General features: G+C 34.9%; 1 protein-coding gene across 1 annotated transcript; it reads left to right on the forward strand.

Moving 5' to 3' along the window:
- The first annotated feature begins 540 nt into the window (after positions 1–540).
- On the forward strand, positions 541–10,758 carry LOC149802668 (transcription factor Sox-10-like). The gene is made up of 3 exons (XM_089952037.1): positions 541–979; positions 8,827–9,170; positions 9,906–10,758. The coding sequence occupies exons 1-3, from the start codon at positions 669–671 to the stop codon at positions 10,646–10,648; spliced, it is 1,398 nt and encodes a 465-aa protein (XP_089808163.1). The 5' UTR covers positions 541–668; the 3' UTR covers positions 10,649–10,758.
- Positions 10,759–13,329: the final 2,571 nt, after the last annotated feature.

Here is a 13,329-nt window from a genome sequence, read left to right on the forward strand (position 1 = left end):
GGCATAAATAACAAATCGGTCATTTGATAAGTTTATTTTCAAGATTTCATAAATTTAAGACAACTTTCAGATCCTAGCTGGAGATTTTCGCTCAGCAGAAATATAATTTGTCGTCCATGCCTCTTCAGCATACAATAGGAGAAAAAGAAAAAGGAAAAAGAAAGCAAATAACCCCATAGTCTGCTGTTCCCACGAACTATTTTCTATAGGTTCACATATTTTCAAGGAGTCATTTGGGACAAAATTTAGATAGCATGTACTTTGCTTGACGTTTGTTATTCTTCGTGTACTACTATCTTCCGTAAATAAGGTGACGAGAGCAAAACTGTAAGTGGTTGAAGTGGCAACCTACTTAATTATAGGATGCAAATTCGCTCGAAGAAGTTCTAGCATGAATGACGTAAGAAATACTAATCCACTCCCGATAGGCTGTTTCAAATGCACAGAAGAGAGAATATGCCAATAAGTAGGTGGAGCCTAACTATCAATCAAGGATCATAACACGCCTACCCGCTGAACTAATTTAAGTATTGCACAAATGCATCTTATTCAACACAACCATTCACACTGCCAGGAGGTACATGACCCGAAATCTGTAATAACTTTGTACACTGATTGAAAGTGTGCTTTTTGATCGGAAAACAGGCTTGTTGACTTCATAGAAAACAATGAGTGATTCGGAAAGTAACCACGGAGCTCTGCACTCTACTGAGCAAGAGAAAAAGGAGGGCAAAGAAAACGGAGATGATAGATTTTCACAGCAAATTCAGGATGTCGTTGCACACGTACTTAAGGGGTATGACTGGAGCCTTGTTCCCAACCCACAGAGAGGGGCTGGAGGTGAAAAAAGAAAGCCTTACATCAAAAGACCCATGAATGCTTTCATGGTTTGGGCTCAGGCAGCTAGAAGGAAGTTTGCAGGCCAGTACCCGGATCTTCACAACGCAGAACTTAGCAAAACTCTGGGAAAACTTTGGCGGTAGGTTCATTTTATGGTCATCACAAATTATAGATAAGTTTCAGTATTCTAACAAATAAAAATCATCAACAGCTGACTCCCGTTTCTTCATTAATCTCCTGTAAGGTTGTTTAATCACCGATTTTGTAATGAAGCAGTCATCTAACTGACAACTGCACTAATTTAAAGCTTGTGGTCCGGTTGTTTTATGAAATAACTTGTAGGGGTGTTGTTTCTTTTTACAAATTTGATAACATAGAGAACTTGCAAAATATGTAAACATCTAAAGATCTAAGTATAAATACCATTTACATTTTTGTATTCTGGTCATTTCTGTAAGCTTTGACCTTAAATTTAAAAACAGTTGGAAATCTATTTTAAAAAATCCTGCCCCCCCCCCCGTTGAATAGTTCAATTTATTTAGGAATAGTATTCAAATATCTCTGCAAACACTTGGGCAAGAAAGAGATTTGCACTCAGTTCAGTGTATTTAATGCAGAATGAGATAGGTATACTTGCAGTGTATTTGTATTTAATGCAGAATGAGATAGGTATACTTGCAGTGTATTTGTATTTAATGCATAATGAGATAGGTATACTTGCAGTGTATTTGTATTTAATGCAGAATGAGACAGGTATACTTGCAGTGTATTTGTATTTAGTGCAGAATGAGATAGGTATACTTGCAGTGCATTTGTATTTAATGCAGAATGAGATAGGTATACTTGCAGTGTATTTGTATTTAATGCAGAATGAGATAGGTATACTTTCAGTGTATTTGTGCAACATGTTTGAGGGTTAGTACAGATTTAGGTCGCTATAACTTGTAATCAAAGCGTTTTACGTGTTCAAGAAATGTAATTTCTTCAGTCCTAATCTGTATCCAGCTGTATCAAATGAAACCTATGCCTTGTGTGCATATTTATAAGAGTAAAACTTTTATATTCATTAGCAATTCATGTCCTTTTATCAGCTTTCAGAATGTGCAAGTACGCATTAGTCCGTACATACAGTGCATATAGGTTTGTCTGTATGATGGCACATACGGCATGTGTAGCTGTTCCTTTTAGTTGAAATTACAAAATAAAGCATTACCCAACATTTTGAAAACGGAGGACCGCGAAACATTATTGATTTCCTTTAATGCTTGATTAGTTTGTGACACGAAATATATTAATTGCGAGCTTTCAGTGTGAAATATATATATATATATATATATATATATATATATATATATATATATATATATATATATATATATATATATATATTGCTCCGGTGGCCTAGGTGGTTATAGCGTCCGCCTCAGATGTCGGAGATCGGAGCATCGAATCCCGGCCGAACCACACCAAAGACTTATAAAAATGGTACTAGCATATGCTTCACTTGACGCTCAGAAAAAAAAGTTAGTGTTAGAACTGGTCAACATGGTGTTAAGATAATGTGACTGGGTGGGACATGATCCTACATGTCTGCAGCATGATGCCCCAAGTCTAGACATCGTAGCGATAAGACTAAAACTGCTAAGTTAAAATCCAAACACACCCACAGACACACACGCACGCACACACCGAAACACACATACACACACACACACCCATATTTATATATATATTTCTGTATGTGTGTGTGTGTGTGTGTGCAAAAGCTGTGACATACAATTTTGCACTTTTAATTTAAAATCTGAATAATCATTTCAGAAATTTAGCTTTTCCAGGCGTGTGGTATACTGTGTACATCCATTTTCTAGATTGACATGTTTAGCTTTTCCAGGCGTGAGGCATGCTGTGTACAACCATTTTCTAGAGTTCTTAAAATGTTTACAGAATGCTTACATTTGTGGAATGCGGGGGTCCTTTATAAATGAGGCTGACGACAAGTATAAAGTATGCGAGTGTTGAACTCTCAAGTGGTTGTTATCATGTTACATGTGGAGGGCGTTGAGCTCAGACCTTTGAAATGCACGAGAAGAGGTGCGTTGGTGGTAGGGTAGAGAAAGAGATTCACTCATGTTATTTATATATATATATATATATATATATATATATATATATATATATATATATATATATATATATATATATGAACTCAGGCTTGTTGACTTCATAGAAAACAATGAGTGATTCGGAAAGTAACCACGGAGCTCTCTCTCTCTCTCTCGCTCTCTCTCTCTCTCTCTCTCTCTCTCTCTCTCTCTGAATTAGACAAAAATATAAACGAAACACACAGGAACTAGTTTGAAGATACAAGAAAGAGAAATACAAATATTTACCTAAAGTTTAAATATGCAAGGTATTATAACTAAATACAGTATCCTTTTGTTTTTTTAAAAAGAAGATTCGGGAAATATACGATTAACAATAATATATTGTCTCTATTTAACATTGTAAAAAGTAATCTCTATTAATTCTTATTTATAGCATACTTCATCTATAATACAACAGCAAAATGATTCTTACAAAACGTCAGCCACACAAATCCGTACATTATCGTCGGGTAAACTGGCCGGATGATGAAATGATTTATTTGAACACATCTCAGACAGACGTTCCCATTCCGATGCCAACTTGTGACATGTGTTTTACATGTGAACATATAAGTATACATTCATCCATTAGGATGCTCACAAAATAAGATGTTTATTGAATATAATATTCCGTGTGACAGAGAACATCTGTTACCGTCTATCATAGAAGGAAGGCTGTCCCATTATTGGTGTTGCAATTACACCACGGTTTGATATGTATGTGTGCCATCAGAGAAAAGAACCATAAAAGGCATGTAAATATTCACATTTCTTATTGATTGAAAAGCCTACATTGGTAGATGCACGTATTTCCTTGATATTAATATGGGCGCGAAAGCAAACCGATTCGTATTGCATCACCCAGCTAGTGTTGAGACCCCCCCCCCAATTTTCTTTTTTTTTTTTTAAATTTCTGTTTGTACTGCGAAAAGAGAAAATAAAAAGGGGAGGGGCAATGTGTAAATTAGAATACATTGACTGATACATTTTTATTTTCGAAAATATATACTTTGTTTTTCTGTTCTACAAACATTTTACAGATTAACGGTAAATTATGCCAGTATATACTTGCAACTTTACAACATTGCAACGGCTAAGAGATTTAACTAGTACTGTGTTTGTACATTTATTAAGGAATTACTTTTTGTTTTTTTCACAAACGTAGTTAAATTATTTTTTTTTAAACGAATGTGAAAGTTAATTGGAGAAAGAACTATAATTTACAAAGAACAATTATCAATTTCAGATGAAATTAAAAACACTTTGACCATAAGGCCTACTAATAAGCAAATATGAATTGTAGAAAACACGGAGATTTTAAGGCAACACAACGATTTATTTCATTCAGTTCAGAGATATTTTGTTGCTCAATCATTAACGTTGCCGTCTTTATTATTATTATTATTATTATTATTATTATTATTGTTGTTGTTGTTGTTGTTGCTGTTCATGATGACGTTATGCACTTCTCCACATGTGAAACTTCGTCTGGAGGCATTTGAGGCTCCCATCCTCAAAAACATTTTTTTTCTCATATACCCTGTCTGTAAAGATAAAGGGTTCCATGAGTAAAACAAACAAATTTTATGATATACCTATCACTTACAGGAATCATTATCTGATAATCTGATCTGGACATTTTTATCACCAACTAGCGCCAATCCCACCCCAGGCCGTGTAAAAACATACTGGGATTGAAACAAAATGCATTTTGTTAAAAAAATGTATGCATAGTTTCAAAAGTACAGCAAACACAAGCAAAACAATAAAAGTACAAGTCTTTTCGAGCAACGTATAAAGTACACTGAACTACTTACCATTTGTCACGTGGAGATCGCATAGTCTTAAGTATCATCGAGTCGTCTGCATCAAGTATGAATAGTAAATTATCCGGTGGAATGATTCAGTGGGCAGAAATGACGAATTGCAATATAACAAACAACGCAAATTAAATATACATACTATGATGATGCAATGTTACTATAACGATAATACGATGGGAGTGTGCGATAAGATGACGCTTTCGAGGAAAAAAGTTGCTTCTAATAAGCAATTGTGTCACGGGGTTTAACACCAAGAGAAATCTAATTAATTTTGATAAGTATCAATCGTTATAAAGGTATGCGATTGTATTTATAAAGTAAATGGACATTATTTGCATATATCATGACTGATAATATTTTCAAGTGTTTTCCGGAGCAAATGTACCTTTCATTGCAGAAAGCGTTTTGTGGTGGAGTTCCAAGGAAAAATGCTACAATGAGAGCAATTTACGTTTGGGAGCGATTTACGATGTAACATCCCATTATTACTCGGAATTGCTTTATGAAGTCATCATATACACTGGATCACTTTGCCTGCTACAGAATTTAAGAAACCTGTGTTTTACTACTGTTTCCAGATTACACACAATTCATTGTAAATCAAAATCATATATTCTTTTACTTATTAGCAGACAATTTTTAATGATACTTTGTCTTTATAATGCTTTTACCATAAGACCTGGGCGCCATTTTCTGTAAAGCATATTTTTTTAAACCTGTTAATCTGAGAAAATTGATCAACCAGGTGCATTATGCCCGATATAAAAATCCTACATTCTCCCAAATATAATTTTTTGGGGCCTTGTCACTATCAGACGCCAATACTTTTGGTCAATTCTGTTAATCTCATTTCTCCAACGACCATCTACTTTTCTGCATCCAAGCAATGCGATAATCAGCATAAATGCCTGTACCTGAGCCGAATAATTGTCATATTTACGGTTTCATCTGGTCGAGTAAAAATCATGGAGTCAAAGGTTCTTCCAGCCTGGTTCATTTTTAAGGCTACAGATATTTATAGTCTTGTACTTTCGTTACTTAAGTACAAAATAATGTAGAATATTGGCAGGTAAAATTTGCAGTAATAAAATTTTAAATTATTCTACAACGAATTTGAAAACCTAAACATTAACCTACAGATTCCACACCGGGAGGCAACACCAGTTTGCTAAGTTAGGCTAATTGTGTCTACAATACCGAAATAAAATGATCAACAAATATTTCGAGAGTACTTGAACACTGTTTGACCATACTTTAAATTGGTCATTATCACGTTATTGACGTTCTTGGACACATAGCATTATAACAAATACAATTAGAAACAAAATTCTCCTTTCTCGGATGAGCACTCAATAACCTTTGGAACACTGTATGGCCTTTGATGAAGTCCTACATAGCCGTTAGCTCTAAAATCTTAATCGTATTCAAACAAGCAAGCCATGAATTGATGGTCTCAGTTTTCAAAACCACATATAAAAATGGATCTAAATGAATATTTATGAATCTTGCATTTGTTTCTTTCATGCGTGAAATAAGAAAATTTCAATAACAGTATATCTGCCAATTAAAGGCTGACTAATTATTTTCCACTCATTTACCGTTACAATCTCTCTCCAGTAGTTAAGCAAAATTTACGCTACGTTGTTACAGGGTAAAACTCGATATCTCAGCGTGGTTAGTTAGCTATTCAGACCTATGAGTGAATTTGATACGGTTGAATTCGCTACTGTATTTGCTGCTTCGTAAAATGAGTGCATTTTAACCACCACTTTACTTCTTTAAGTAGGAAAATGTTCAATAACAATTTATTATCGAAATATTCTCAGGATTTTATCATTACAAAATTATAACTACCACTCAGAAACTTTGAGTCCACGCAGCGTTGCTTTAACAAGGTTTGCTACATATATTTGGGGTTCTTTGGAAAGGGGATTAACTCTTGGCATTTTCATTTTGTTATAGCATTCAGCAATAGACAGTGAAAAGAATGATAGTTCAGTTTAAAATGATTGAAGATTTGACGAAATTATTGTAATAAGTAACTTTCATCGTCGAACGATATGTTTCTTTCCTTGCTTATTGCTTGTTTTAGATACCCATATATGACAGGCACAATGCATAGATGGAGGTAGAACATAGTGTTTTAACATATATTCTGAAAACTTGATAAAGGTGTATACGTTTCGTGCCAATCACAGATTTACACACAGCAATGGGTATATATATGTAATCCTGCTAAATCACTGATCGTATTGTGTTACTTGAGATTTCCTCTTGAGCAAACTTGAACCACCCGTATCCGTTCAGTTCTCTATCCCAAGCTCCGTGATATCGAATGAGTCTTAGCGTGCTTAACAATTACGAGTACAAATGAAAGTCCACGCGTCATTGAGCTCCTTCTGTGCTATATATTTAGGGGATAGTACACTAAAGATAATGATATGTTGGTGACTTTTTGGTTCATATTTTTATTCTCCCGACCTTATGAAATCGTGCTCGTGCGCATGACAAGAAATGATTATGACCCCTCGATTCTAAATTAGCACTTTAAGGATTCACATACCATGGAAAGAGCTAGTAGAAGGTTCATGTGGATTTTTTTAAAACAAGCATTACATCTTTGAAGATTTACTGTAAATATGACGGTTATAGAGAACATGGGAGGTTTTCCAAATTATAGACCATGCCAAGTGTGATTGATTTTAATGTGTTGGGTCAAGATGCATTGTGTTCAAAATTGGAGCTAAACAACTGCTTCCATTATTCAACAGAGGCAGGACAAACCCCCAAGGACAATAAACTGGGCCGGGGAAAGTTTTAATACATCCTTTATATTCAAATGGTTTGACATATATATGAATGAGATAAAAAAAAGTGGGAAGTACTAAAATGTTCATTATGCACAGAATATATATATATATATATATATATATATATATATATATATATATATATATATATATATATATATATATATATATATATATATATATATATATATATATATATATACATACATACATACATACATACATACATACATATATCTGTGTGTGTATGAACATTGGCAAAAGTTTGCATCAAGAGGAGTGTGGCAGGACACTGTGTCTCAGCAAAATCGCAAGTTAAACATTGTGCACATTTCATTAATATGAACCAAATTTCAAAACGTCTACATGACCATGAACGAAGCGTTCTTGTGTTACTGACAGGTGTCTCATAAAAAAGCTGGCCCTATATTTTCCCGGCAAAGACGATGGTTTTCAAAATTCATTGATCAACTTCCAACTGAAAAGTCTATAGATAAGGAGCGAAGATATTAATTCAAATGAGTACTGACGTTATGCAAATTTCTAGTCGACCTCGTGCATCGCTGATTTGCTACATTAACTCAAACAAATGAAAGACAATTTCGCTGCAATTTGTCTGGCAACGCCGTCCTTGCAATTTTCTAGCAACATCATCCTAGCAATTTTTCTAGCAACGCCATCCTTGCAATTTGTCTGGTAACGTGTTCAACAAAATTAGACGAGCTAAAATAGACAATGTTTCTGATACATAAAATCTCTTAACGATTTTTATAGAGAAGAGAAAGAAAAAGGGACACGAGATGCCAGTAACATTGGACTATGTATTGCAGACAGATGAAACACTTACTAAAATTATGGAAGGTACCAGTTTCCCACCCAAACGCAGCAAACTTAGGTTTTAACTTCATTTGTGACTTTAGACATGCACTATCCAACAATGACAACAAAAATCGAATCAAACTCGTTTATCAAAAACGACTTACCGAAATCAAAAGGATAAATATACACTTAAAGGAAAACACAAAGGAATTTCGCTCTGGGGAAGAAATCACTGTCACATAATATATATATATATATATATATATATATATATATATATATATATATATATATATATATATATATATATATATATATATATATATATATATATATATATATATATATATTAAGGTATCTTACAAAACATTGCTTTCTTCTGTGTTTTAGAGTTTTGAAAGAGGATGAGAAAAAGCCATTCGTTGAAGAAGCAGAAAGACTGCGTCTTCAGCACAAGAAGGACTACCCTGACTACAAATATCAACCAAGACGCAGAAAGCCACTCAAAAATGCAAACAACACCACTGACAACCCAAATACTCTTCCCGCGGGAGTGATGTTCGAAGCACTTCACGAGGACTCACCCTCCCAAATCAGTGATGACAGCAGCGATCGTTCCACTAAGGATAGCGCTCATGGATCGCCGACTCCACCAACGTCTCCTGATCAGCAAAACCTTATGAATATGCAAAATTGCTTGAGCGAAGGACCCAGAGGACGTATGGCACCTCCAGGTAATATAAGAATATATGTTTGATAATGTATACCTGGCAAACATTGCTCGTGGAATCGATTAAAAGTTTGATTGGTCAGTACTTACGACATAAGCGTTGCATGAGTTGCTCTGAATCCCAAGGAAACGGAACAATCAACGACAGTCCATAGTCCTTGTTGCACGAGTGCTGTGCAGCTATGTATAATTTTGTATGCTCATTTCCATATCCTCTACTCGCCATTTGCTTACTCCCAAGTTTTCCTTGTCATCTTGTTGATTGTGTCAGTGCTTCTAATCGGCTACTTGGGAGTAGACGATTTTTGAACGGAAAGGAAGCGAATGATCCACATGTCCTATGCATTTTGAATGCAAGGTGTATTGCACTGTTTACGCAATTTTTTTCTTCTGATTTATCAAATATAAACATTAAATAAATGTTGGATTTTTTTTTACGTAAACAGAACACACTTTAGCAAGTGATAGTTTCTTTAATTTACCACAGAATACGTTTTTGCATGGTATATGCAGTTTTCTTTTTTCTTTCTTGAATATTTAATGAATATCATAACAGCGATATTATTTCATTTGATACGAGATGACTATACGTTTTAATAACCTCATGACACGTTATAAGTTGGCGTCTTTAAGTAGGTCCTGCGACTAAAAGGGATTAAAGGCATATGAATAAAGAATACGTATAAGTTTCAAAATTATTTCTTTGCAACAAATATGTAAACTTGTATGTCTTTTCCAGCTTACTTTCAAGCATATCCCGCAGACTATAGTCGGATGAACCTTAACTTTGGTGGAGATGTTGTCAACATGGTGGACCAGTTTGATTATCAAGAACTGGACCAGTACATGCCCACAACAGGAGCTCATTTGCTCCCAGTAACCGACACAGGACATCATCAGTTCTCTTATGACCACAGCACAACCCTTCCAGCCTCTTCCTTTTCCTGGAGCAAATGTTTCCGGCCGTCCACAGAATCCCGCCCAGACTCGTCTGATGCCATGAACTCAAGCAGTGATTACGGCAGCAACTACAAAACTAATTCTACCCCTGCCTTCAATGTCTGCAGAAATGTCTCTTTACAACATCAGAATAACTCTTCTTCTCGCTTTTCAAACTCCCTCCCCAATACCTCTTCTCAGAGCGTTATGCCCAATCCGTCCTATCAAAGTACTAAAAGGTCATCCATCTGCAAAGACGTTGAGAAGGAAACTGGAAATTATATAAATCTTGGGCCTTTGAACACTTGTCAACAACAACAGCAACAGCAGCTGCAGCAGGACTTTACATTTCTCGATAAATTTGAAAGTGTGAACGTGCCCCATTCCCGGTACGGTATTGACAGTGATCTTCAAGATCTCTCATACTTTGGCAAGAACCAGAACAGTCATGCCCTTTCCAAAAATTCTTCGTCGTCGTTATCTACCAGCTCCAACGTAGGCATGACCAGATCAGTATTCAACCCAATAACAGCCATGGTGTAGAATTATGTCACTTACAGTGCTCAACAGTGTAGATCAAATCCTTATGAATAAAAAAAAATAAAGATGACGATGTCTCATCACCAGAATAAAACGTATGACCAGAAACTAAATGATTGGATTTTCTATCTATTTATATGAATGTGTCAATCTCTGTCTGTCTGCCTGTTGATCTATCTTTCTATACAACTATCATTCTAACATAATATAATATCAAGCTGATAGAAAACTATTTTTTTAAAATGAGAAATAACTGTGCTGTAAGACAGTGGTTCGTATACATAAACAGGCCATTTACGCTTTATATAGGCAAAATAGAATGTAATAAATACATGTCTTTTTGTATTCATTTTGCCATATTTAAATCAAGAGAACATTTTTTACAAATATTAAACGATAGAAAATGAATGTAAAATTAAAGAATTACATAACCGTTTCCGCAAGATGATGGGGCATTTAGAAGCATAAACGTTAAACACAATACATTTTTTATTTAATTAAATTTATAATATCATGGTCCTTCTGATTACATCAAAATAAGCGACTATGAAAATTAAAAACTTACATCCAACTGTCGCATATAAAGGAAAATTAATCTGGTTTTATTGCAATAAAATGTCCAATGCGCTTTATCCTGCTTTTGTACAAGGGAATGAAAACGTGTATTGTTGAATGCTCGACATATATCATCAGGCAAAAAATTATCAAACGCATATCTGGGTGCGTGCAGTTTGCAGTCGGATTTGACTTAAAACGAGTACGAACTATGTGTAAAATAGGTAGGAAACTTACTATTATTTCTACAATCCCATCCACACACACCCCTCACTCACTCACATATAATGTGTGTGTGTGTGTGTGTGTGTGTGTGTGTGTGTGTGTGTGTACACACTTACGACTTGATGTATTGTTAGACTGGTTGATAATAGCTACTGACTTTCAGAAAACTCCGAGGACAATAGAAAATAGTGAGTTTTTGTTTCGTGAAAAATATAAAGGCAAATGAAACAAAAATGAATTTGATTTTGATGATATTACGTGCAAAAAGGATGTTCGCAAAATAATGTCGATCTTAAAATTTTCTTCGGAAATATCCTAACAGTGAAATTCGAAGAACTCTGAAAGTACAAAATGCATTGTCAAACTGCCTTGGATTTATAAAAAATATATATATATGTTGACCGATGTGGCGGCCAGTATAGCTGGTGGAGGAAGAACCTGAGGAAATCCCCGGAAAGAGTCACAAAACCACGGGAAATTACTGGTAAGCTGTCTCACATATACCGACATTGGCCGAGCCCGTAACTTGAAGCCATGCGGACAGAGGAGAGATGGCAGTGACCATATAGACTATCCCGGGCCCCAATATATACTGACCCCTATATGTTTTTATTTTTCTAAAGCTAAAACTCTTGATTGGCATAGATGTTTTCTCCATTCTATGCCAAGCGATTAGAGATAGGCAACATATCTTCATTGATAACAACATTAAGTTACAAAATTTTACAATAATTTTATGGCAGTGACCTTCCACAAATTAACCTCCTACATATAATGCTTGAAATTTATGCTTTTTTGTTTTAAATTAATAACTTTTTATACAAGAATGGAGAGATTGTTACTTTCTTTCACACATTGCTTGCCGTACTGATACAATGAATAATGATGGGGTGTGAACATTATGAAACATTAAAGAACTGTCGTATCTTACACACCTCAGACCGTAACATGGTTAAACAAGCATTCTAATGATTTTGATTGTGAGTTTATTAGTAATGATGTTTGTTTATTTTCGCATTCAAACGTGCACTGGCTGGTCTTTGCACGCTTGAGGTCTAGCTCTGTGACAAACGCTGCATGCAAATTTCGATTGTTATTTAATTTCGGTTTGCAATCTTCGCTCATCTAGCACAATTTTTCCGTCGCTTTCAAATATGATTATGATTGTGCTGAAAGTTAAAATCGCTACTTAAGCAATTTTGTTACTATATTTAGACAAGAGTTTTGACAAAAATGTTGTGTTGTCTAGGATCCATACTACAGTAAGGATGTTGATAAAATCGAGAAGGTTCGACACCATGCAGCAAGATTTATATCTGGTGACTACAAAACCAGAGAAGCAGGATGCGTCACCAAAATTTTAACTGACCTGGGTCTACCAAAACTCCAAGGCAAAGCGTAGTATTATTCTTTTGGCACATTTCTATAAAGTAGATGAGGGGTTAGTGCCGACTCAATCACCAAATATATTTGTAAAACCATTAAGACAAAAACGCCAGATTAAAGCCAAATCTTTTCCAAATTTTGAAAGTATAAACATTGAAGAAAACTAGTATCAAATAATAGTAGAAGTTTTATAGTTGAACAATGTAGAATAGAACAATTTAGAAATTTTTTTTTCGTAAAAACAATTGTGGACTGGAATCACCTGAGTGACAGTGATGTGGGTAGCTTCAGAATAGCTCTTAAAACAAATACTAACGTTTTAGTTGGCGCTCTCTCTTCCGGTGCAAATTTATGCTGTAACTGTCCCTGTACATTCAGATTCAGTATACTGTTAGTAGTTCAGGGTAACATGTATACGATACTCTATAGGTACCACATAATTTTGAATAGCAACAGGTCATGTAAGTTCAGTTACATACAGTTTGAAAAATTCATGTTTAAACATATTGTATAGAAAA

Source organism: Sinohyriopsis cumingii, chromosome 3 (assembly GCF_028554795.1).
Source record: "Sinohyriopsis cumingii isolate HCF-2022 chromosome 3, ASM2855479v2, whole genome shotgun sequence".
In the NCBI taxonomy this organism is placed as follows: Eukaryota; Metazoa; Mollusca; class Bivalvia; order Unionida; family Unionidae; genus Sinohyriopsis; species Sinohyriopsis cumingii.

Excerpts from the sequence above, each read along its gene's own strand:
- LOC149802668 (XM_089952037.1), top strand. The coding sequence starts at position 669 with ATGAGTGATTCGGAAAGTAACCACGGAGCTCTGCACTCTACTGAGCAA. Across the intron at positions 980-8,826 it reads ACTCTGGGAAAACTTTGGCG|AGTTTTGAAAGAGGATGAGA; the intron begins GTAGGTTCATTT and ends TCTGTGTTTTAG. Across the intron at positions 9,171-9,905 it reads AGGACGTATGGCACCTCCAG|CTTACTTTCAAGCATATCCC; the intron begins GTAATATAAGAA and ends TGTCTTTTCCAG.